The 27,342-nt window shown below is 37.9% G+C and overlaps 1 protein-coding gene across 1 annotated transcript; it reads right to left on the reverse strand.

Moving 5' to 3' along the window:
* Positions 1–2,666: 2,666 nt before the first annotated feature.
* On the reverse strand, positions 2,667–27,285 carry LOC121422486 (CMT1A duplicated region transcript 1 protein-like). Its single transcript, XM_041617560.1, has 10 exons — positions 27,082–27,285; positions 22,783–23,424; positions 20,909–21,363; positions 16,234–16,469; positions 15,558–15,761; positions 9,710–9,831; positions 8,863–9,011; positions 8,187–8,374; positions 5,869–6,027; positions 2,667–4,623 (listed from the first exon to the last, which is right to left on the reverse strand). The coding sequence occupies exons 2-10, from the start codon at positions 23,363–23,365 to the stop codon at positions 2,904–2,906; spliced, it is 3,816 nt and encodes a 1,271-aa protein (XP_041473494.1). The 5' UTR covers positions 23,366–23,424; positions 27,082–27,285; the 3' UTR covers positions 2,667–2,903.
* Between the last annotated feature and the right edge of the window lie 57 nt (positions 27,286–27,342).

A 27,342-nucleotide genomic window follows, 5' to 3' on the forward strand; every position in this document is an offset into this window, starting at 1 on the left:
TGTCAAGTTGTTAACACCCCCCCCCCCCAAAAAAAAAAGTAATAGTAATAGTTAGATCACATAGAGACATGTATACACCACTTGGCCTGTATTCTGAAGTCAGGTTGAACTTGGACCACGGTCTAACTCTGTACTAAATTATGGGGAGCCAAAAATTCAAAACTTCTGTTTATACTGTATATCTCTTATGTCTACTATTTTGTTTCCTCTTGCTTTCATAATGAAGAAAAATACTTCAGTTATCATTCCAAAACAATTATGAAAAATTTGAGTGTAAAATGAGTTAATAAATTGGATGTAAACATTTGTGCTCCAATTGGCTCTCCATAGTTAAACTACAACTTTGAACCAGGGTTTATTTAAACCCGAGTTCTGAATACGGGCCCTTGACTCCACGAGAGGAAAAATGCAGAAAAAGTCTTTACCACTCACTTGTATCATGTGATGCAAGCAACGTTGATAAATTCCCAATCATTCAGCTGCTTAAAGGTAGCCAAAATAATTCTAGCAACATAAAATATATATTTAACAATAAGATCATAATAATGTGCTGTTTTTTTTAAACCCAGGTTTGTAACATTAGAATACAGGTACAAAACTGCTAGAGCATTCCTCCAAAGTATGATCATTACTCTCCTCTAATCAAAATGCCAAATGCCAAGCTGGAAGTCAGAATGGTCTCATTTTGTAAGTCTTTAGTATGGTTTATATTCATTTGGTCCATTGTCAACTCGTCTACTATCATTTGGTCTACCATCAGTTCATCCAATATCCACATGGTCTAATTGCTATTTCGTCCAATCACCATTTTGTCTAATACCAGTTGGTCTAATAGTCATTTAGTCCATATACCATATGGTCTAATTAGACTAAGTGTTAATTCGGCAAAATAAATGAAAATCAAAAACGAATATTAGACCAACAGGAGGGTGTTTCATCAAAGTTGTCAGCACTGACTAAATGGTCAGTGCTGACTATTTCAGTGAAATCCTTGGTTTTGATTGGCTAAAAGGCACTGGCCTCTGTTACTATGGTATCTGTTGGAGAAAGACAACTTATCAATGCTGACAACTTTCATGAAACGGACCCCCGGTTATGAGACAGAATGGTCATAGATGAACTGGTGATTAGACAAAGTGATGATTGGACCAAATGGTTATTGGACTAAATGGTTGTTAGACAAAATGTTGATGGACGGAATGGCATTAGAATAAATGAAGGTAGACCATGTAGACCAAATTGGCAATTTACCTATAGCATGACTCAACCAGGGTTCAAACCAACCCATGACCCCCTGTACACGAGTAAGGCACCATCTACCACTGATCGAACATGCCAATAACAATTACTTTTAATAAAAAGTTGACACAATTAAAAAAAGTTTCACGATCTTGATATTTATCACTGCATCGCCAACACAAGAAATGTACAAAACTTGAAATGATGAATTTTAACGATAATGCAATCATAATGTACATCATATCTCTGACTTGTATAGAAAAAAAAGATATATCCGGATTCCACATGTAGAAGGCACAATGAGGTAAATTCAAGTAATGGTAAATGTATTACATACTTGGGACACATACCAGAAAATTTCACTGACAAATGAAATATATCAAAATTAATACAATGTTGTTTAATTATGAAATGAAGATGATCAAGTGAAAAAAAAAATTCCAAACAGTCTTTGCACTGTCCAGAGACCCGTTTCAGAAAGACCTACAAATATTGTAAATCTGCCATTAATACAAATTTCTTACATATTTCACTCCCAAAAATCCTTCGGCGATCGAGCCTTGCTCATGCCGGATCATCCCTGTGGAATTTACTACCACAGGAGCTGAAGAACTCAAACTCTGCAACATCCTTTAAGGGCAACCTAAAATTCCATTCGTGCACCAGGTTTTTTTCTCAGTTGAAATTCACCCTTTCTTGTATTTCTCCAAGTTCTCTTTACTTTTATGTTTTGCTCTCTTCTAAGCGCCTTGAGAATTTAATTAAAATGGAAAAGACGCTATATAAATCATATGTATTATCATTGTAACTACTGTACTATGGGAACCTTGATCATGATTGGTTACTGAGCCCTGTTATCATAGTAGTTGCCGTAATGACAAAGTTACTATTTAGTAAGTCTATATGAAATAGGTCCAAGAAGTAAAATGAAAGCTGACATTATTAGCACAACAAATACACGGCCTTATTTCTATAATTCTTTATAAAACAGATCAAGGCCACACAATTCAGTACACACAAATGCAGAATGTACCTGTTCCATTTATATTTACATTTCTAAGGCACATCTGAGGAAAAACAACACCTGTACAATGTACAATAGATAATTCATGAATGATTTTCAAGCAAACAGCACATGGTAACAAAAAAAAAAAAATCGATGACATGGACATTGAATCAATCAACTTATAATATTGCACTTGGAAAAACTAAAGAAAGTACGGTAATCCTTTCAGCCTCAACCATAATGAACCAGATTTCAAAAAGCTTATTATTGAGTACACTGCTATACTTAGTTGCAGAGCTGCCAACCTGAACAAGAACATTTCAGTATTTTTAAACCTGAAAATCAGTATTTTGGCGAGAAAATCAATATTTTCAAAGAAATACCATAAGACAACACATAAAACTGAAACTTGAGAAATCAGTATTTTGTGTGAAACCATCAGTATTCTTCTCATTTTTTAGTACTAAATACTGAAAATCCGTACTACTTGGCAGCTGTGTAGTTGAATTGGGAAAGCATACATCTAGCAGGTAAATCATGCTGAAGAATACAAGAGGCCTAAATATTTCATTGATTACGATATGTTACATTGACACCCAAAATGCCACATGCCAGTTCCCATCATATCTTTCAGCTTCCAGGATAACATCTTCTACACTCATTTCCTTTGCGGAGCTCTCCTTGGAGGCACACTGCTGGACCTCTTACCTCTTGCTACCTGTAGCCACATCTTTCTCTGTTTTATCTTCTCCTCTTCGTCCTGATCCTGGAAGTACTTCTCCTGGATTCCCGTCACGTACTGAAGATAGTCTTCCGTCTGCTGCCTGGTCCTGACCTGAAACTCACCATGGTGGGTCAAGGGATCTTTGACAGGCTTTTGGATCATGCTCAGTCTTGACGTGGTAGATGGCTTCTGGTTCAACTCTGATTTCCTCGCCTCCGACGGGTTTCCGCTGCTGCCTTTCCCGATCAGCATGGGTACAATGGTCACTGGTTCCGTATGGGACGTTGTCCAGCCGTGGCTTTTCTTTTTCCGTACAGGACTGACTGTATGGCTCACTTCAAACTGAGAAGTAGGGGATAACATGGACGATCTCAATGCCGATGCGCTTTGGCACCGACGGAGAGGTGCTGTGTTATTGGTGTTCATGTTTCCAGGTTGTCTCATCTCTGTTCTCTCTAGAACTTGTGCAGTCTGTGGTCTGATCAGGTTTGCTTTAGGGACTGTAGAAGCAGTGGTCTTTGGATGAATGCTCTTATGTGGCTTAACATCCTGTTCAACATGTTCAAGGGTTTTAACAATGATTTCCTTTGAGATAGGGGCTGTTGGATTCTTAGAAGTCGTGCCTTTCTTTGATGATGCTCTTGATATCGTAGACATACTTGAAGAGTTTGATGATACATTAGAGGGCCTGCTTTGGGCTGCATAGCCTACATAATCAATTTGCAGAGCATTAGCAAGGGTATTGTTGACTACTTCATTGTTCTTCTTGCTTTCCTCTATGTTACTCCAAGTCAGAAGAAGACGATCCCGCTTCACTCCCTCATTTGTGATCCTTTGCTGAGAGTGCAGAAGAGACTTAGCCTCTGACAGCGAGACAGCATCATCGGCAGTCTTGTTCCGTCTCACAGGAGCACTGTGGCCTCTCATGGGAAGCTGGAACTTTGTGGACTTAAGCCGACCACTCTGAGTTGACATGGCCGTGGTTGGACGCTTCTCATTCAATTCCCGACCAAGGGATACACTTGAAGTAGCAGCCTGCGACAGTCCTGGAGATACTCCTCTTGATATCCCTGAATGTGCCGTGGTGGGTCTCGACTCCACTCCCTTGATTGATGATGCTACACCAGACGGAGACCCTGACAGAAGCTCAGAGGATCCCTTGCTACTTAACAAACTAGACTTAGACCTTGATTTTCCAGTTGGTGGTCGAGAATTCACCCTGTACGTGGACGTCTGTCCATTAAGATCCATCAATCCCAGATCAGTTTCTGCATAAAGGTCTCCAGATCGAACGCCTTGTACGTTACGATACAAAGGTCCCTTCACGTTCTGCGTCAACGTGACATTGACACATACATCCTGGGTCTTTTTGGCACTCTGCAAGCTCCTGTTGCTCAAATGCCTTGTGCTATGGGTCAGGTTGGTCCTGCTCCTGTCCGTCTGGGCATTGGTGTGCGCTATGATTTTGGGATTTGCTGATCTGGCTAGCTGGCTTCGCTGCGCCCGCACCAAGGAATAGCTCTGTTGCCTAAGAGGAGCGTCGCCATAGTGGTTCTTGTACCGCAAGAGCTCAATCTTCTCGTCCTGATCATAGTTCCACTCGACTTCCTCAAAGCAAAGCATCAGGAGGTTGGTGATGGTTTGAAGCAACAACCTGGATTGATAAAAAAGACATTCATATTGTTTAACTGCTGGAATGCACTATAGGAGGATGTATATGGGTTAACGATGAAAAACAGAGTATTAACGGGAATGGAATGGGATACGTCAATGAAATCATGTTGTTAACAATCATAATTGATAGATCGCTAAATTTTTTTAAATTCAAAGATGCACCATGATAACGTGTGCATATTTTTTTGTCACTCTTCTCTCTGTTTGTAACAACTCATAGAGTAATACAGTACAGTATATCAAACATGTATTATAGCCTACATGTTTATGCAAAGGATAATTTTCAATTAATAGCTAGTAAAGGCTGATCAAACAGATGGGTCTTTAACAATTACACTTTTTCTGTCTGTCTCCCTATGCCGTCTTTATCCTTCCCCATCTTCTCTTTTCTAATACTTTCCATTCAGGCATGTACAATGTGCCTCATTATAGTGGTTATAATTTGCATATGTAATATTTATTATGTTCAATAGAACAACGTATGATTTTATTTACTTTCAACAATTTATTTCCTTGTATTACATGTACAGTAAGAAGTACCAGTAATTTCATATCATTTCATGTTTGAATTTGAGTATTATTCTGTTGTTGTAAATTGTACACGTTTTTATTCAGCCTTTGGCTGCGAGGCATGTTTTTATTAAAACAATTATTGAATTGAACTGAATAGTCAGTCTGTCTTCCATAAGTCCAATCATTACCTAACAGGGATCATCATTTTAGACTAGAATAGGCAAAACATTTTTTAATAAGATCTAAGTCATATTTCATCTCAGTCAAACAAATTTTTGTTGTCCCAAGAGGTTCGAGTTAAGTAGAGTCACCTGGGGGTGTTTCACAAAGATTTAAGTATGACTTACGTCTCACTTAAATGCCGACGCGTACATGATATGCAATGCGCAATCTTATTGATAGATACGCATTTGTGCTTACAGTGGCAAACCGAGACCCGGAGGAGACAAAGCACAGCATTGTTCACAAACAATACAGTGCCCCTCCAATCATTTTCTCCTCCGGGTCACGGTCCGCCACTGAGTGTGTGTCCTCATGACATGATCTGACCAATACGGTCAAGCCTTTCTCACCGTACGCAACTCGGTATTTAAGTGCGACTCTAAGTCATACTTAAATCTTTGTGAAACAACCCCCAGTACTTGAAACCATCATATTGATGGTTTCGTCCTTCAAGAAATAAAAAAAAAGCGAGGAAAACAATAAACCGTACCGTTCACCACATGGGTTGATGGCGACGATGGGATCCGAGCGACTGTTGCCTCTCATAACCCTGAGACAGTCTCCAGTAAACATGTTCCAGATCCTCAGCTTCCCATCTTCACATCCCGTAACCAACCGCAGGTGAGCCATGTGGATGCACAGAACCGGACTGTTGGTGATTTCAATCAAAGAACACAAATATTCAACTAATTGCTAAATATTACCAACCAGGTCAAAACCATGTAAAATTAATTGACCCTGTTTTATGTCCGATCCCAACATTTTTTTTTTCATTCTGACTTTTCTTCCAGAATAGCTATTAAAAAGCCAAGCGAACTTGAGAACGTTACATACTTAAACATAAATTAGAAAACAGAATGAAATGGTTTCAGGACAATCTCACATCAAGACCCTAATATTTTTTTCCCATTTTTACTTCACTTCAGGAGTTGCTTAAGCCATTATAGTTTGAGGGCATTACAACCATACTACAAACTATAAAACAGAATGAAATCATGTTTGGTAGGTTCCACAATTCGTCAGAGTTCATCCGAACCGTCTCATCAGCCAGTTTCGGTAAAAACAAGTGGAATGCCTCTGGCCGTCTCACCTGCATCACGCAGTTCAATATAGCAGCAGTGCTGACTTTGAATACTACTCTAACTCGCACAAGATGTTCAGTGATACATGGTTATTCTTATGTCCACTTTTTATGAACTAGACCAATAAAATTACAGAGATATGATGGTTATTCAACAAAAAACCCCAACATGGCCAAAGTTCATTGACCTTACATGACCTTTGACCTTGATCATGTGACCTGAAACTCGAACAGGATGTTCAGTGATACTTGATTACTCTTATGTACAAGTTTCATGACTCAGATCCATAAACTTTCAAAGTTATGATGGTAATTCAACAGATACACCCAATTCGGCCAAAGTTCATTGACCTTTGACCTTGGTCATGTGACCTGAAACGCACACAGGATGTTCAGTGATACTTGATTACTCTAATGTCCAAGTTTAATGAACTAGACCAATAAACTTTCAAAGTTATGATGGTAATTCAACAGATACCCCCGATTCGACCAAAGTTCATTGACCCTAAATGACCTTTGACCTTAATCATGAGACCTGAAACTTGCACAAAATTTTCAGTGATGCTTGATTACTATTGTGTCCAAGTTTCATGAATCAGATCCATAAACTTTCAAAGTTAAGATGGGAATTCAACAGATATCCCCAATTCGGCCAAAGTTCATTGACCCTAAATGACCTTTGACCTTGGTCATGTGACGTGAAACTCATGCAGGATGTTCAGTGATACTTGATTTACCTTATGTCCAAGTTTCATGAACTAGGTCCATATATTTTCTAAGTTATGATGACATTTCAAAAGCTTAACCTCAGGTTAAGATTTCGATGTTGAATCCTCCAACATGGTCTAAGTTCATTGACCCTAAATGACCTTTGACCTTGGTCATGTGACATGAAACTCTAATAGGATGTTCAGTAATACTTGATTAACCTTATGGCCAAGTTTTATTAACTAGGTCCATATACTTTCTAAGTTATGACATCATTTAAAAAACTTAACCTCAGGTTAAGATTTGATGTTGACGCCGCCGCCGCCGCCGTCGGAAAAGCGGCGCCTATAGTCTCACTTTGCTTCGCAGGTGAGACAAAAAATCGATTTGAGATTTTTTGCAGAAAATCAAAGTCCAAGACCTGTTCTGTTCACAACTAAAAACATTTTAGTTTCTTAGATATGAGGGGGTTTAAGTGGTGATGCCATACAATTTATTGATAAAATGTGCATACCTCAAAGCGAAAAACAGCTGCGCGCATTTATATGCAAATAAGCAGTCAGCCAAACTGTCATATCAGCGCTGCATTGACTTTGCATGCGAAAAAGTGAATACGACGTTTTGACTGACTGCGCGCGTTGAAATCGTGGTCAGGGTTTGTTGTATCCCCTATGGCATTTCTGTACGGGGGAAATCCAAACCGCTCAAACCGAAATTACAAGCATGTAGCTGTTTTGCGATGATTTCTCTCATCCTTGGTTTTGTGTAAAAATTAAGATACTAATGTAAAGTAATTGTCTTGGTCTTTCCAACCATGTATTTTTCTAGCAATGAATGTGTTGTAAGGCTAGGGAACTAAGTGTGAATATCACAGTACTTTCAAGTCGATTTTCTCTGAAATGTGTTTGCACCGTTGTATGTGTGGTACGACTGTTCGGATGACCGCCGACGAATTAGTGTACAGATTTTGGAATATGTTTTGGCCCTGAGCAAAGAGGAAGAAAGAGATGTATACTTACTTTGGATGTCTTATGGCATTGATACATCTATCATGGTTTCCTACGGCACTCCATACCAGTACATAGCCATCCATACTCCCCGAGACGATGTGCCAATCGTCTACTTTCAGACTGGTGATTGCACCCTGATGGGTGTTTGGGTTGGGGAGACCAAGGCGGTTCAGACGCTTTGGTGATTGGTAAAGCACCTATGAAGATCAATAAGAGAATACTGTGATGATCGATGGTAACTCTTAAGTTTATTTTCATTACAGTTTTATTAGTTCTGTCAGTGATTTATACTGCCGTTGGGGCAATATCTACTAATTCACCAAATTAACCACAGCAATGGTTGATGTAGGAATGACCAGCAAGAGGTCTAAAAGGGGGCCATTTTCTCTTCAAAACTTTTACGAAAAGCAAAAAATACAAATAAAGGCAATCACATCAATTACCCCCCCCCCCACCCTTTCCCCGATGCAAGGGGATTTATTTTTGCACACATTTCAAATTCCTTTTTAAAAGGCTTCACATCTTTCTTTTTTTTTCTACATCAGTTCCTCGCCCTCCTCCCAATCCAACATTATATGAAAAATGAAGACCCTTTCAGAAAAAAATAAAGTAAAAATAAATGGAGTAGCTAAAATACGCCAGTGGAGAGCTTACGATCCACAGAAACTCATTTGCATGTTAATACCTTCAAGAGACAAGCATCCTTTATACTCCACACTTTGACCTTGCCTTCTTCGCATCCGCTGACGACGGTGTCTTTATGAACAGCTATAGCATTGATCTGATAGCGATGTTTGAAGGTACGCCAACATTTCCCCGTTTCAAAGTTCCACACTATTTACACAGGTAAAAAAAAATATAGAAGAATCTATGTGAAAGAAACAAGTTCATGTACAGATAACTTAACCCTGAACCCATATAACTCCAAACAAATGTTCTACGAGAATGGATCTATGCCCTTTAAAATAAAGTATATGCATGACCAAATCATTTTCAAACACCCCTTATAAAAGTTTTTTCTCTGCAAAATAACCCCCTGAACAAGTTTTTTGTGGGCTTTATTGACACACTTTGGCCCCTAAACAAGTAGTTGCCAGAATATGACCCCAGGGAAAAAGCTTGGGGGAAAAATATACATGTACCCCAAACACATTTGGCTAGTGTTTAAAAAAGCTTTGGAAAAAAAAATACCCTAAATACGTTTGACCCCATGATTGACTATTGACCAGTCTTTAAAAACAACCCCCCTATGGGATTTACCATAAACAGATGTGGAAACAGAAAATGTTGACATTTTCTGCTTCCCATAACTCCAAAAGCGATAGACTGCACATGGTCCGTGGACTTCAGAATACGGGCCGATCATTCAATACAATTGAATTATTTTCCTCTTTAAATCTTTTTTCATATGTACAATGATAGCTGAATTAACATAACATATAGTAAGATATACTTAAATTTCTACAATAACAGCATTACAGGGCCTCAGCTACAGGTACTGACTACATGTAATTCTGAGCATGCTCACTGACCTTTGACCTGATTGTCTTTGCTTCCTGACACCAAGGTGTTTTCATACATATCTAAACAGAGGATGGTTCCTACATGACCGTGAAAGATCTTCACTGGACGCCCGCTTACAATGTCCCAACACCTGAAGAAAAAAAATCAGAGAGTATAAATTCATCTTAATTTACATGTACATTTAGTGTCTGTGCCGGTAGCACAGAAATTTTGTTAGCACTATTATATTAAACAATGCACTATAAAGAGAGGCCCTGACACAACCAGTAATGTCACAGTGATGCCTACTGTTACAGCAAAATATGTTATTTGCAGCTTTGAGTTTGATCAACGTTTGACATCACAATCACAATAATTGACGTTTGACATCACAATGACAGATTGTGACTTGGCCTAGTTTTAGTGCTCTGTTAGTGCTAACAATGTTTCTGTGCATCCCGTTTTGTACAATAATGCAATTAGTTAGTGATTTAAACTATTTTGTTCTGAGCCAATGACGGGCAAGGGTCTATAGCAGGGGTTCTCAAACTTTTTCTTTGAAGGGCCAGACGAGACTCCAAGTAAACCTGAAAGGGCCAGGGTGAAGTGGATACTTAAAAAATGTGCGCGAAGCGCAAAGACCACAAGTCAGGGTCCTAGATGCTTGTGATTTTTTGCATGGCCAGCCCCTCCCCCACTTTAAAAACCGTTCCGCGGCCCCTAAGGTACTTCGGTATGAGTTAGTTCTTTAAAATGTTCATTGTGGAAAATGCACTTTCGCACCTGTATGCAGATCCAATAAGAAAGTAGATCGACAGGACAGAAAAGACTCCACAGTCTCCACTAATTTGTTTAAAAGACAAATATATTTGACTGCCATTACTTTTATTATGGTTAGGTCTACATGGATACACAATGTAATCATATTGAGCTATGTTTCATATTGTGACTTAAAAGTGATTTTAAAAAAACCCAGCAGAGTCTCGCGGGCCGGATCTGGCCCGCGGGCCGTAGTTTGAGAACCCCTGGTCTATAGTATACAAATATACCAGGCTTTGAGTAAGTATAGCGGGAATTATTTGTCTGAGTTTGGACTGGCATTATGATTTTTCCTGAGGGGTGAAGCCCCGAGGGAGTATAGTTACTTTGCCAGCACAACCGAGGACGAACAATTCGCTCTAATCTTTTGAAATAAAGGCCTGATTTGTTTTATATCCTACATGTACATTTAATAAGTTACAACAAATATTGATAATATACTTCTTGTACATGTAGTTCATCCGTTTTTTAATCTGAACCAAAATATACATGTAGATAATGCGCTGCGCTGAAGACCTTCTTTTCCTGAAGCCACGCAATCAGCGGAACGCGGATTTGTGCCTGAGCGGTCCCTTCACGGGACTTGACCGGTAGAGTCACCTCACTGACAAGTGCGCCCAAGAGATTCCATGATCTGTGACGTCAATGATAATTTTTTCCTCAATGGGGGTTTCATTTTCAACATCAGCGCACAAACTAGTGAGAATATGTTTGGTCACATGATGCTATTTAAACTAATCAGCATTATTTACAGGATATAATTGATGTAGAATATAATAGCTGCTCATAACAGTGAATATTTCAGTTCAGTTCAACTTATTAATTTTCTCAGCATAATAATGATATACGATCTTTACATGTAGGAACGATAAATGACTAGGTTTTAAGTCTTTATACACATAAAAATATTAAAAAAAAACAAATAAACAAAAAAAAGCTTTGCAATGATCATCAACCCTTCATGGTTGTGGATATCAAAGAGAAGATTTCAGGCTCTAAATAGATTACATAAAAAAAATCAAACACAAACATGTATGTTGCCAAGAGACTGGTAGAATTTGATCAATATACAATAAACATTATATGCAGTTAACCCATTAAGAGCTACATTATAGATCCTATCTGAAATCACTTGGGCTTGGGTCTATGGAAAATGTGTATTATACTGAAAACGAAATCAATGAGCTACATGTAATAAACAAACAAGCTAAAAAAATAAAAAACAAAATGTATGTTGCTAGGATACTGGATGTGAGATAGGTATCAATGTTTCAATGGAAAAATCAATTAACACAACAAAAGTGTCTAAAATCATAGGCCAGGTTCTATGGAATATATGTGTTTATTATAGAGAAAGGAAAATATGAGCCTACACCAGAAATGCTCCCCCCAAATTACATACAAATTTCAAACACAAACTTGTATGTTGCTAGAATACTAGACATGAGATAAGATCAATATTTCAACGGAAAATCTATACAATTAACACAAAAAAATGTAATCAGTATCTGGCAATCAAACCATTCTTATCTTATTCTAGTTACGATGGTAATTCAACAGATACCCCCAATTCGGCCAAAGTTCATTGACCCTAAATGACCTTTGACCTTAATCATGAGAGCTGAAACTTGCACAAAATGTTCAGTGATGCTTGATTACTATTATGTCCATGTTTCATGAATCAGATCCATAAACTGTCAAAGTTATGATGGGAATTCAACAGATACCCCCAATTCGGCCAAAGTTCATTGACCCTAAATGACCTTTGACCTTGGTCATGTGACATAAAACTCATGCAGGATGTTCAGTGATAATTGATTAACCTCATGTCCAAGTTTCATGAACTAGGTCCATATATTTTCTAAGTTATGATGACATTTCAAAAACTTAACCTCAGGTTAAGATTTCGATGCTGATTCCTCCAACATGGTCTAAGTTCATTGACCCTAAATGACCTTTGACCTTGGTCATGTGACATGAAACTCTAATAGGATGTTCAGTAATACTTGATTAACCTTATGGCCAAGTTTCATGAACTAGGTCCATATACTTTCTAAGTTATGATGTCATTTCAAAAACTTAACCTCAGGTTAAGATTTGATGTTGACGCCGCTGCCGCCGTCGGAAAAGCGGCGCCTATAGTCTCACTCTGCTATGCAGGTGAGACAAAAATGACCATATGATTGTGATTTTTTTTGCATGGGGTCAGCCCCCCCCCCCCACTTTGAAAAACGTTCCGCGGCCCCTGCAATCTGACAGATTGTGACTTATTCTGACAGATTGTGTGCGTCCCGTATTGCTCAATAACCCAATTAGTTAGTGATTTAAACTATTTTGTTCTGAGCCAATGACGGGCAAGGGTCTATAGTATACAAAAATACCAGGCTTTGAGTATAAAGTATGGCGGGAATTATTTGTCTGAGGTTTGACTGGCATTATGATTTTTCCTGAGGGGTGAAGCCCCGAGGGAGTATAGTTACTTTGCCAGCACAACCGAGGAGGAATAATTTCCTCTAATCTTTCGAAATAAAGGCCTGATACATGTATATTTGTTTTATATCCTACATGTACATTTAATAAGTTAAACAAAAACTAATAATATATTTCTTGTACACGTAGTTCATCCTTTTTTAATCTGAACCAAAGTATAGATAATGCGCTGAAGACCTTCTTTTCCTGAAGCCACGCGATCAGCGGAAAGCGGATTTGTGCCTGCGCCGTCCCTTCATGGGACTTGCCCGGTAGTCACCTCGCTGACTAGTGCGCCCAAGAGATTGCATGATCTGTGACATCAATGATCATTTTTTCCCTAATGGGCGTTTCAAAATAGTGAGAATATGTTTGGTCACATGATGCTATTTAAACTAATCAGCATACAGGATTTAATTTATGTAGGATATAATAGCTTCTAATCACAGTTTCAATTGATCAATTTTCTCAGCATAAAAATGATATATGATCTTTACATGTAGCGACAATAAATAACTAGGTTTTAAGTCACTTTATACACTTAAAAATATTTTTTTTAACACACAAATAAACACAAAAAAAGCTTTGCAAAGATCATAAACCCTTCATGGTTGTGGATATCAAAGAGAAGATTTCAGGCTCTAAATAGATTACATTAATAAAATCAAACACAAACATGTATGTTGGCAAGAGACTGGTAGAATTTGATCAATATACAATAAACATTATATGCAGTTAACCCATTAAGAGCTACATTATAGATCCTATCTGAAATCACCTGGGCTTGGGTCTATGGAAAATGTGTATTATAATTATACTGAAAACAAAATCAATCAGCTAATAAACAAACAAGCTAAAAAAAATCAAAGACAAAATGTTTGTTGCTAGGATACTGGATGTGAGATAGGTATCAATGTTTCAATGGAAAATCAATTAACACAACAAACGTGTCTAAAATCATAGGCCAGGTTCTATGGAATATATGTGTTTATTATAGAGAAAGGAAAATATGAGCCTACACCAGAAATGCTCCCCCCAAATTACATACAAATTTCAAACACAAACTTGTATGTTGCTAGGATACTAGACATGAGATAAGATCAATATTTCAATGGAAAATCTATACAATTAACACAAAAAATGTAATCAGTATCTGGCAATCAAACCATTCTTATCTTTTCGATCACTATGCTGGAATCCTTTCTATTGTCAGATTTTCAAGGCAATATTGATTATGTTTCCTGTTCAATTTAGGATTGTAACTTCCCTTCAATGGTGCTTTACAGCACTAAAACTTGATTGTATGATTATACTCTCCTAATATTTTCTATTATTATTATTATTTGTTTCGCATCACCTGTGCCTGGGAGGCGAAAAGCGACCTGAATCACTATGACCCACAGGTCTCTCCTCCCGATATAACTGATTGGGGGAGTGCAGGTGGACCACTACACCGGGGTTTCCCCCTACTCTTATACGAATAGTGCAGTGGGTTCTTAACGTGCAAAGGTGGTGACTCTCCCCTACACGGGGCCTCCATTTAACGTCCTATCCGAGGGACAGAGTATTTTCCACTGTAACATGGCCTGCACCAACGGAACATGGGAAAGACACATAACGCACTGGCTTCAGTCATCCGCCCTGGATCTTTGGTTCGACGGGCAGTCGCGTTACGGACTGAGCCAACTTCCCTCTCTGATTTTTTTGCTGAACTTCTTACCCTATTGTGTCCCTCTTTTCTTTCTTTGATATCAGTATCACATACAAGGCATAGGCCTACCTAAAAACCATTCTGCCTACTTCCATTATACTAATTATGATGTTCATGTCTATTTCAATATCAGCTAAATGCATCAGCATGGACAAAAAAAAACAGGATGGACATTCTTTCATATGATTCACAAAAATGATGAATGTTGAATTCTATTGCATCTATTTAAACCCAAAAAAAGATTATAGAGTAGTTGAGAAACTATGAATATGAGACAATGAACAGTTTGGATAGCATAGCTTTTGAATTTTTTTTTGAAAGGGTAGAACAAAAAATATTTCAGTGCAAAAACATGTAGCACCCCTTCCCCCCAAACCCCCCCCCCCAAAAAAAAAACAACTAATATGTAATTAAAATAAATCTCCTTATATGGTAAGGAAATTATCGGTCTGTCCCATGAAACAGATATTCATTCATAAATTTACAATCAATGAAAATTACCATGGTAAGATATAATCAACAACCAATAAATATGAAAGACAGTAAGCAATAATCGCATATCTCCTGTACAGCAGCGTAATCAATCAAAACATTTGAAATGGCAGAAAAATTTTCTAAAAATTTTTTAATGAAGCAAACAAGCCACCAAATTTGAAAAAAAAAATAAAATGAAAATAAAATTTTGTGACCAATTTTCAACAAAACATTAAAAATTGTTTCAAATTCTACCCTTGTCCTTTTGATTTCCTTTCTTCTCTTCTTTTACGGGGTGGGAGCAACACTCCCTCAAGCTGCTCCCCCTGTATAATAACGTGAGCATGTAATTAATTTTACTTTGAATTAATTCATGTACGTCTGCAGTGAAATTTTCACTATACCTGATACTGGTGTCATAGCTTCCACTCATGACAAAGCCTCGGGCCTCATTGATATAGAGTGATTTGATAGACCCTGCATGCCCAGTGATGATAGGACCAGTTTCTTGACCACTGATACAGTCAATGAATCTTACATGACGGTCAAACGATCCGATGGACACAAGCTGACCAAAGTTATAATGGACTACCCTGTTAATGTCCTCTCTGTAGAAAACAGAAGAAAAAAGAAAAGTAAAATATCGCAAAATGAAAAAAATTATCCTAAATTACTACGACTCTGTTACAATCATATGGCTTTCAACCAATTCATACACAATTCTTGTAGGTACAGTAGCAACAACATACATGTAGAGAAATCTTGCAAAAAGTCATTTATTATGCAACAACTTTACATTATTTTAGCTTTAATGGATTTTTACCACTCCAAATAAATTTTTATTATAAAAAACACAGAAAATCCTGCAAGAGATAATGAATGAATATTTTTTTTTAAGAAGGAAAAATAAGGATTGCGGAAGAAGAATCTGTGGAGCGTTGCAGAAAAGTTTTGATGGCGATTCTCACTGACTAAGTCGCTCTCGGCCAATCAGATGCAAGTATTTCAGTAGCTTACAACAAAACTGAGTGAAAATCACTGACTATTTGTTTTATGAAATGCTCCCGTGGTCATACTCACTGGTCACTCAGCACCATAACGTTGTAAGCCCCACAGTAGATATTCCTTTCCTCCATCGTCACATCCCGGGTGACGACCCCGCTGTACGACGACTCCAAGGTGATGTCACTCTTGAAATTGATCTCCTCCGGCGGTACGTCAGCCAGGAGGACGTCGTAGGAATCGCCTGCCAGCCGAGGCACGGGAACTTCTACGTGCTTGGCAAACATGGGGTTTCCCCCCTTGGCCGATGAACCCTTATGAATAAAAAAAAATAAAATGCATTTTAATTGGAAAAAAAAATCCACCAGAATTGTACTTTTATAATTTATAAGGATTTACTGGAAAGTACACAGTGATGAGCTTGTCTCTCAAATGTAAGGTTCCCACTGTATTTCAAATTTCAATCACAAAAACATGGATAATAATAATAATGATATATTTACAAAGGGTAGCCACTTCAGTTTCGAAAACTGTTCTCCCAGTGGGCCCTGCTATTATTATGACCCGGCTAAGCTAGGCTACCTATTCAGGTGCACACAGCTATTTGAGGAATTACTTCCTGCCGATACCCATTTACCTCATCTGGGTCGAGTGCAGCACACTGTGGATGAATTCCTTGCTGAAGGAAATTACGCCATGGCTGGGATTTGAACCCAGGACCCTCTGTTTCAAAGTCCGGAGATTAATCCACTGGGCCGCAATGCTGCACTGTTAGCTTTCTACATGTGTTCTTCTTTTCAATTATAAAATATGATTCTCATGGTTTACTTCGACTACCCATTTATGCTTGTGTGTTTTAGTAGTTTCTTTGAATAAGATCTGACTGTATTTCATGTTATTTTTATGGGGTTTTAAGGAGAATGAAACCCTGGGAGAAAGTTGGCTTGTGTGAAGAAACAAGTCACATTTTAAAGTCCATCAAAAGATCATGCGTTATCTTTTCAAGAGAAGACATGTAATAGAGATCAGTGTTGTAGTCAAGGCTCAAGCCTCCAAGGCCAAGGCCAAGGCTTTAATACCCAAGGCCAAGGCTTCAATAACCAAGGCTGAGGCCAAGGCATGGAAACCCAAGGCCAAGGCCAAGGCCTGAAAACCTCAAGGCCAAGGCCAAGGCCAAGGCATTTCAATTGTACAATATATGGAAAAAAAGTTAGACAACAATGCTTAGGCGGCATACATGACACACAGGACCAAATGTATAAAAGGTGTGAGCGAGCAAAATTTTTGACACTTGTACATTTAAAACGAAAATAATTTCATGATAGATCATGTAGATTTAGACATAAAAACATTTAATTATTGTTCTAGGCGATTCACATTGCAATAATTATTATTACCAAGGTGATCTGATCCTGGCATGCCCATTCTCAACATATGTCTTTCTCCTCTACCTGGTACAGGGGAGGCAGAATGTATTTTTTTTTTGGGGGGGGAGGTCAAAGCCAAAAATGCACTTACAATATAAGTCAAAATGAAAATTTTGGTGCAATTCAGTAAAGCTTTTTTTATTAAAAAGTGATTTCTAATTGATAAGGCAGTTATTTTGATTTAGGCTTTGATTTCCCGCTATAGAAAGCATAGCGAGCAAGTGGTTTTGAAAAAAAAAATCAATTTTGAAGTTGTAAAACTCGATTTTGGGTCAATTATGGTGCTAATCACTGTTAAAAGGGCATCCTTGCGAGATGTTGTAATAAGATGTAATAAGAAATGAAATTTGAATATTTCAAGCTGTTTTTGTAATCATGAAAAAGGTGTGCATCTTACTAAACAAATTAACGCGAGCACAAAACACAAGCTGAAATTTTTACTGACCAGAAAAGGAAGCTGTTCTGGACTGCATTTAGTGACTCATAAATAGGATACATAACTCACCAATCAAATAATGCGAGCACAAAGCGCGAGCTAAAAAATTTGTAATATTCCGACCTAAAAACTAGACATTCTAAGCATTTTTTTTGGTGTAAATTGAATGCGAACCTTACTTAACAATAATTTATGCAAGCACAATCCAAAATTTTTTTATTTTGAAACCTAAAATTTTGCTCTGTATGCCATGCTTGGCCCCTCAAAATTTTTGGCTCATCATGCCATTGATGCCATAGCCCATTTGGAAATGACGAAATTGAAGTTTGTGTTCAAGTTTACCGAATCTTTTCAGAATATCATTAAGACTTAAACATTCTTGTTGGTCAAAGAAAATAATACAAGGAAAACCTAATGGAATAGAAATCAACCTTGTTATCATTCTTTAGAGTAAGCTATTTTTAAAGTATGAAAATTGTTGTCAAAATTGCAGTCAGATCTGTCAGAATTATTCCTGTCATAAAATCACTATAATCAGTGGCGTACCGTGGGTCACGGCATTGGGGGGCACCAGCAAAAACTTGGAACTGCCTATAGTGAGCTCGCGAAGCGCGCCCAGTTGCCAGGTTTACTGACCTAATAGAGATATTTTTATAGGGATAGTGCCAATAAACGGACATGTATCTCACTAGTCAAATAATGCGAGCGCGAAGCGCGAGCTTAAAATTTTTGATATTCAAACCTAAAAAGGGACATTACAATCAATCTTTTGTAATCATGATACGTACCTGTCTCGCTAAATAATGCGAGCGCGAAGCGCGAACTGAAATTTTTGTAAATATTGACCCCAAACAGGAAGATTTTAAGGACTATATTTAAGGAATCTTTTATCTATTAAGATTATACACATCTCACCATAGTCATTTAATGCGAGTGCCAATAAGCGCTTGCTGATTTTGTTAGAATTACATCAGGGCTGCCAACCTTTGAGAAGAGTTTGGAGTGAGACATACCCATCTCACTAATCAAATCTTGCGAGCGCGAAGCGCGAGCTTAAAATTTAGACCTGAAGAGGGGCATTTTAAGGCTTGTTTGTAGGAATTCAAGAAGACCTTACATGTATGTAGTTCACTAACCAAATGATGCGAGCGCGAAGCACGAGCTGAAAATTTTTGATATTCAGATCAGAAAACAGAAAAAGGGACATTTTAAGGACTCATTCTAGGAATTGATGGAGAGCAGACATCTTTCACCAATCCACTACTGCGAACGTAAGCACGGATAGGAAATGTTTTATATCAAGACCTTAAAATGGGACAAACACTTAAAGTATTCATGAAAAAGAAGCATACTATTGTACATGTAAAAGAATAACTCGAAGTGCGAGGAAATATATTTGGTAGTTTGGTGTATATTGACTTGAAAACGGGAGGTTTTAGTATAACAGGATTATATATCTCGGTAAACAGACAATGGGAGCACCAGGAACAATGAAGACATATATGCCCTGAGCCAATTACATGTATGTTTCATTTATATGAAAAAAATGTTTCTTATGTAATGTAACATAACATAATAATAACAATATAATAAACATTAATGTCTTCTTTCCCACTACGTTTCTCTTCCTTTCTCCCTGTTTTCCTCCTTTTTTTAGTCAGCCGATGGGGGGGGGGGGCACGTGCCCCCATGCCCCCCCTGTAGTTACGTCACTGACTATAATCCTAATCATAATTATCATAATTATCATAATTACTATTGATATTGTCATTATCCTTATTAGTCATTATTACATCATATTACCAATAAATAATATTAATTTTCATCACTTCTCTTTGTTACATACATGTAATTATGTGATGATAACTGCAATTGATGGCACTGCTAAGTACACTTACTGCTTCTGCTGCTGCTGACTGGTAGTATTTAGTGTCATTAGATGTACAGAACAATTGAAACATTTATAATTACTTTTATAAAACAAATGAAAGTACAAAATACAAAATGCCTTGAAAAAGCCTTGAAAATGCCTTGAAATTTCAAGGCTCAAAATCCTCAAGGCCAAGGCCAAGGCCCTCTCAAGGCCAAGGCTTTGAAAAAATAGGCCTTAAGACGCCTTAAGGCCAAGGCCGAGCATCAAGGCACTACAACGACTGATAGAGATTCTATAAAATTTACCATGAACAAAGAAGCTATGCTATCATCAAAATGTGCAAAAGTAGACACTTTGGGGAATATTGTCAGTGTAAAAAGGGAGACTTGTGGCATTCAAATGCTATCATAACTTCCTCATTTTTTTTGTCCAATTATTCTTAAATTTTCATTGCTCTTATTCTTTGACTTTGATTTCATGTACCTTACTTGTTCAAAGTGCTAAATCACTTTCCTGTAATGAAAAGATGTGCTTAGTATTAAAGTTTGTTTTGTCCCGGTTTGTTTTGTTTTTTATTGTCTCATTTTTAGTGTAATTTCTACGTTATTTCAATTTTTACCATTAAGTATCTTGGGCCGTCATTTATATAAGGTTCGTCCTTTCTTGCCACTGCCCTCACCCATGTTTACTACAGATTTTATTGTGTATTCATGTACATATGATTATATGTTTGTTGATCAGGGCCTTGGGAATTATTTTATTGAGTGGGGGTGCTGACGTAAATTTTAAAAGCCCCCCCCCCAAAAAAAAAGGGTGACACTGCAAAATGAGGGTCCTTTTTGTTAAATTATTTCAATTTTCCACATCTTCCAGAAACTCTACCTGGGGATGATGCCAATTAATGGAAAATAATACATGCAGCACCCCCGCTTCCCAGGGCCATGTTGTTGATTGATTTTTCAGTGGAAAAATGAAAAAAGTATGAAATTCTTGAATTGAATTAAACTATGGACCAACCTGCATAAGCATGACCTCCTCCCACACAATCTGCCTTAGCTTCATGTCCTCTTCCACCTCTTTAGAGATATAACACCAGTGGGGGCTCACCCCTCCGCAGTTCATCAGATCCTCATAGTCCAGGAAACTCAGGATGTATTTGGACAGGTGGACCGGCAACTCCCGGACAAAGTCCACATACTGTCTGATCCCGGAGAGAGCCTTCCCCATGGCGGGCACCACCACGCGGGTCGGATCCAGGGAGGCCAGGCTGGAGCTTGACAAGCTGCTGACGGCGTCGTCCTCGGACTCGTCCTCCACGGTAACGTGGTCGGGGGCGAGGAGATCGTCATCCTCCTGGAAGGGGCTGATGGGGTGGGAGTAAGCGGAGGAGGCCGCGCGAAGGAGATTGTGATCGGGGTGCTCGAAGGACTGGTAGGAGAAGACGGTATCCGCTAGAGACTCGTTCTCGTAGTCTGGCAAATAAAGATGGAAGGTAAAAAAGTAAGATAAATCCCACATTATCACACATCGACACCCTTAATACTTAGTTTCACATCAATTTTTTTTCATGTAGAATGTACTGGGGAGATGGCATATACAAGAGGGCCTATATGCTAGCTCCCCTATCTTATTTTAAGTATGTTTACAATGAGGCCCTATGTCATTGTAAAATTAATTTGTTTCTTGTTAAAAAAGAGTCCTTCTTTGTAAATTAGTGAGTTATATGTGTGTGAAAATTATATTAAACATTTTACTATGATACTTGCGCAACAAATAAAAAGAAAGTATAACTATAGGCCTACTATCACATCAAAAGAAGAGAATGGGAAAGAAGTTTTTATCCTTTTATAAAAAAATTATTTGTTGACCATTGTGGTCTTATTGTTTTGTTTCGGATGGGATATGTGCTTTGCGAGGCAGTAGTAGTACTGGTGAAGCACATACATGTATGGCTGATGCAATACACCTGTACAGAGATGCCCAATGAAAGATATTCACCAAGCAAGACACACTGTCAGCAATGCAAACACAAGACAAAAGCGCACCAATGTATCAATCTGATTGTGTTGCTACTCTTTTGTCCACAAACTGATCACAGGGTAGCTCTATTCCTCAATGTATTGACACTGTGTCAGGAGGGTGTTAATGGAAAGGGATTAGGCCAGCTTTGTTTTCTATTGACACCTACACATAGCATTCTAATCCCTTTTCAAACACACATAATCCCTCTTTGAATCAAGATAATTGCCATTCCAATACATACACATGTACATGTACATGTAGATACAGAGTTGCCAACTGGCACTGATTTTCAGAAGTTTGTACTGAAAAATTACAAAAATACTGATGGTTTCAAGCAAAAATATGATTTCTCAAGTTTCTGTTTTAAGTGTTATCATATGGTATTCTACTTTGCTGTCCAAACCAAAATACTGATTTTCAGCTCCTGAAATACTGCAATGATCTTTTTCAGGTTGGCAGCTCTGTAGACGCTTGATTAATGCAAGAGGCAAAATGGGTATGGGCATCAACCGGTGGACCCATTCACATTCGTAAGATTAGACAGATCAGAATCAAACAGCAATTCAGGATGAGAATAGTTACAAATCAGCAAAATACTTCTGCTCATTTCAATTGCAAAGAATCCGCAATTTCAGCTGCTCATCTAATTGCAATATCATGTGTGGGTAATCTCCTTTTCACCGACATCGTCCATGTAAAGTGTAGGTAACTGTAACATCTTTGAACCATGATGCATCACAAGTAAAAAGATATCTGTATCCTGTAATCGAATTTAATCATTTTAACATCTTAATTGGGCGAATCATATTCTGATTTTTTTTTCTTTAGATGGGGAACATAAAAAATATCTACTGAACTTAAAAACTTACCAACATTCTTGTTCCTTTGTAATTGTTTTTGCCGTTCATTCATCAGCATGGTCTGCGATAACTTGTATACGGCATGCACCAATTCCCCATTGCATGTCTGCAGCACGCCCAAGGCATAATTAGACTTACTCCAATACGGGGCACCAGCAAACCATCTCAGAGTATCAGACATCATGGTTTCTATCACCTGTTTTCTTAATGCACGATCACAGCCTGCATCGACGTGATCACCAACAAGCCCTGGATTGGCCCTGGAGCGTGAATACAGGTAGTCCTTGCCACAGAGCGGTTTCAGAATGCCGACTATGTAGGAGAACAGATTCGCACTGTTGAAGCGCCGGACAAGCCCCAGGACAAATTTCTTCCTGGAGGTCTCCCCAGCCCTCGGGAACCACTGCCTGGTTTCCAGCAGTCGGGTGCGGACCACGCACGACTCGCAGCGGGTGCAGGTTGTTGTGCCTTTGGCTGCCAGACATCGAAGGTCAGGGGACTGGCCGATGTTGAACTCAAAGTTCTCTGTGGACGTCGGCGGATGTTTCATGATGCTTACAGAGCTGGTCGCTAGATCAGAGACAGGCATCATGGCAGGGATCCTGGGTAGCTTCAAGATGGAGTCCGTTTCCTCACTCCTATCTACACCATCTGAATATAAAAAACATATAAATAAATGATAAACATTCAAATCAACCAAAGTGAAGTGTTTGCCCACCGCTATATACACCATCTGAAAATAAGTTCAGGTAAATAATGAACATTGTAATGAAGTGCATATCGCTTGACATTATAGTAAAACTAATTTTAAAATGTGTATACACGTAAGCCAGAGCTTACCTAATGGCAATAACATTCAATAACAATTGATACCAATACTCCACAAGTGCTCCATAAATTATAATTTGTGTTCTTAAACAAAACACCTACTAGATTTTCGACTTGGCCCTCAAAATGTAGAACAATTTCAAAGCTTGACAACATGAAACCATCCAAACAATGTCAAAATGATATTTATGAAAGCTCCATTGTACCTGTAATGCTTGAATACATTGCAATTTTTCTTCAAACTGATACAAACAAATCAATGCACATAACAAGCTCATCTCATGTCTTCCGGCTAAATGAAAAGAAAATCATTGTTGTCAATCAGTTTGAGGATCTCCAAGGATGTGACAGTAGATCTACACTACTGCTCTTCTATTTGTAGATCAACACCACTCCACATTAATGGACACGCCGCATCACAACAATAGCATGGAAGAGTATCAGTCAGCTAAAAACATTGGTGGTCAGATTTTTAAAGGGGAAGTTCACCCTGACAAAAAGTTTATTGTAAAAATAGCAGAAAAAATAATAAAAATATTGCCGAAGGTTTGAGCGAAATTCATCAATAATTAGAAATTTATGAGAATTTCAATTATTTGATTTGTGACGTCATATGCGAGCAGCATTCCTACATGCATAGCGAATGGTAAAAAGTCAATGAAATGTCCTTTTCTCAGACAATTGAACATGGTTTTCATTGTACCTTTTGTATATCAATAGACAAATCATTTCACACCCAATCATGAATAGAAAACAAAATTAAGTCAGCAAGAACCATACAAAATTTGAAATTCGTGCATTTCATATTACATAACACATGGGGCAGCTGCTCGTTTAAGACGTCACAAATCAAACACTTTGAACTCTTCTTACTCTTTAACGGATTTTCCTCAAACCTTCACCAATGTTTTTTTTACTACTTTTTCTGCTATTTTTACAACAAAATTCTTCAGGGTGAACTTCCCCTTTAAGTAGCCCATTCAAAATCAGGCCTCTCTGTGTGATTGGAGGCCCTAATTTGGCATTCACCTTATCACTCAACATTAGACAACCATTGTACAAACTACATTCACGACATTTTTTATATCAATACAATACATGAATAAAATAAAATACAGTGAAGGCTAGATCTAAATCTAAGTAAAAATGAATAGAGTAACACGCCCGGAAGGCAAACTCATTTCACAAGCCAGCACAGTCAATCACCACAACACACACCAAACACATCATTGGGTCAGCTGAATAAAAATTAGTAGCAATCATTGGCAAGCAATTGCTTTATAAGCACAGGCAAAGCAAAAGATCATGCAATTTCAGCAAGTGCTTTATTTCATATTATAACCCTTTGCTAGTGCTTGAACCTTTTTCGTGCCTTCAGAAAGCAATTGCTAGCGGATTGAACAAAAGCAACGTCATGCTGCAGCGCTCTGGTGCAAACACGACTCACAGAAAAGGCTGGATTCGTAGTGCAAATTACCGCTTTCATATAACATCTTTTCCACAGAAGTGGTGTCAAACTAACTTATTTCTTAAATTTATGCACTTAGGAAGAAAACATGTACATGTAGGCTATGGTACTAGTACACCTCTCTCTCGGGTGCATTAACATGATTAAAAAATTGTGAACGCCCTGGTCAAGCAAACGCTCAAGCTGCTCCGACAGAGCAAAAAAAAACCCAAGCAAGTGCTTAAAGGCAAAGGTAAAATGTTCGCTTTATGCATACACTTTTTAGCAAAACCTTTATCCTCAAGGAAATGCTAGCGTCAGTTAGCGATTGCTTGAACTTACTAGCAAAAGCATTTTCTAATTTATATGTATACATATGGAATAAAGCAAAAGCCTAGATATAGCAAATGCATCTGACCCATTATGTACAGGCACTATCACTCACCACATGAAACTCACAATTTCAACTCCAAAATCCCCCTTAAAAAGTAAAATTTTGAGCTTAAAAATGCAAAATCTATGCCATATTTTCAGAGCACAAGGTGGCCTAGCCTAGCCAAATGAAAAAAAAATTTGTGGTTACGTTCCGAGTATGCAAACATTCTTGCAAATTTATACGAAATGACCAATCAAAAAAGAAAAAAAATACAGAGAAAGTGTACCATATTGAATTTGCACAGAAATCAAGTTAATGATTTTGACTTCCAGAGATTCTTATGACCCTTGCTAATTATGGGCTCCAAAAGATCGATGACCAAAAAAATCTCGTACTTATAACAAGGAAATGACTTCCGCAAGAAATATTGCCGCCGTGATCACACATGTTTGATCCATCGCAAAAAAATGGGTTCCCCATGGTGGAAAATTCGACACCCTTCCAAATATGGCACGATCCCAAACATTGCACATATCGGCCAATAGAATTGGAAATATGTGCTGTTGATGCTTGTTGCCAGAACGAAGTCGCGCGCAGCAGAGCGAAGACATCCGATGTTTAGAGCCGAAAGAGATCTGTTTGGCAAGTAAATCATCATTATTTACCAAATTCTATATCAACTTTCTTTATAGTAATAATTAAAATCGGAATTCATGCAGCTAAAATAAAGTATTTTATCAACAATTAAGAAATTATTTTGCAGTCTAGAGCGCAAAATCGCCGAAATTGATCACAGGGCACGACTCTACGCATTCGATATTTGGAAACTGCGTCCGATTTTTTGAAAAAAACAAGCTTCTCCCTTCTGGTAGTGTGTGTATTTTAGTTTTGTCAGACGTGTTTCAATCAGATATGATTATTTACGTCTGGGCCCGACCTTTAACGTCACCATCCGAAAGACGTGACCAGGGCTCGAACCTCTGCATCAATTTGTAACTTCCCCACAGCTTGGATTACAGGCACACACCACAACGCCCAGTTGTAAGTAAATAATTTCCATTTAAACTCTACCATAATTTTTTCAAATCTATTTCTTATGACATTAATATTCAACATTTGTACGAAAATAATCATGATTTTTAGTATTTGGTTCAATGATTGTATTTTTGCATTTACTATTGTTGGTCAAATTATGCTAAAATGATAATGTCCGATATTTAGGCTCTTTACTCTAGGATCTAGATTTCCAAATTCAAGACTTTTTTTATCTGTTTATGAAATTGAAATAGGCCTACTGAGATTGAGAAAGGAGAAATCAGAAAATAAACATTGCAAATGAAAACAATTAATTAGACTCAGTCATGTCAGTCACTCAGTCAGACTACAGCCAGCACAGATCTCAAATGTAAATTCAACAAATATTGATGCAAAATTCATTTTGTGAAAAGACATTTCTTAGAACCAAAATATATATTGTATAAAATATTAACTGTCGTCATTTCTAGGCGGGTTACTTTGATTGTAGTCTTTATCCAACAACAATTCCATCGCGTGGGACTAAAACTAAAAGATTCAATCTGAATCTAGTTTACAAACATGATCATGACAAAATACATATTTTAGAACTTTAGAAGCATCAAAAATTTATTTGCCATACCTTTTGCACAGTCATATATGTAGCTAGATCCACAACATCAGACCCATACAAATAGTTTGATTTAAACAAGTAAATTCCATGGTATCGATTGGCTTTCACGTTCTTCAGTCTGCTTGCATATCACTCATTGTTGTGAAAAGAAATCGCATTGTTTGCGCGTGTGCAAATCAATCAATCATATAAATAACGACTGGTAATAGTGGTATACGTATGCTGCTGCTACGCGACGGATACTAAAGTTTGTCCCTCGCAAGATGGCAG

The sequence above is a fragment of the Lytechinus variegatus genome, chromosome 10, assembly GCF_018143015.1.
Source record: "Lytechinus variegatus isolate NC3 chromosome 10, Lvar_3.0, whole genome shotgun sequence".
NCBI classification, from domain to species: domain Eukaryota; kingdom Metazoa; phylum Echinodermata; class Echinoidea; order Temnopleuroida; family Toxopneustidae; genus Lytechinus; species Lytechinus variegatus.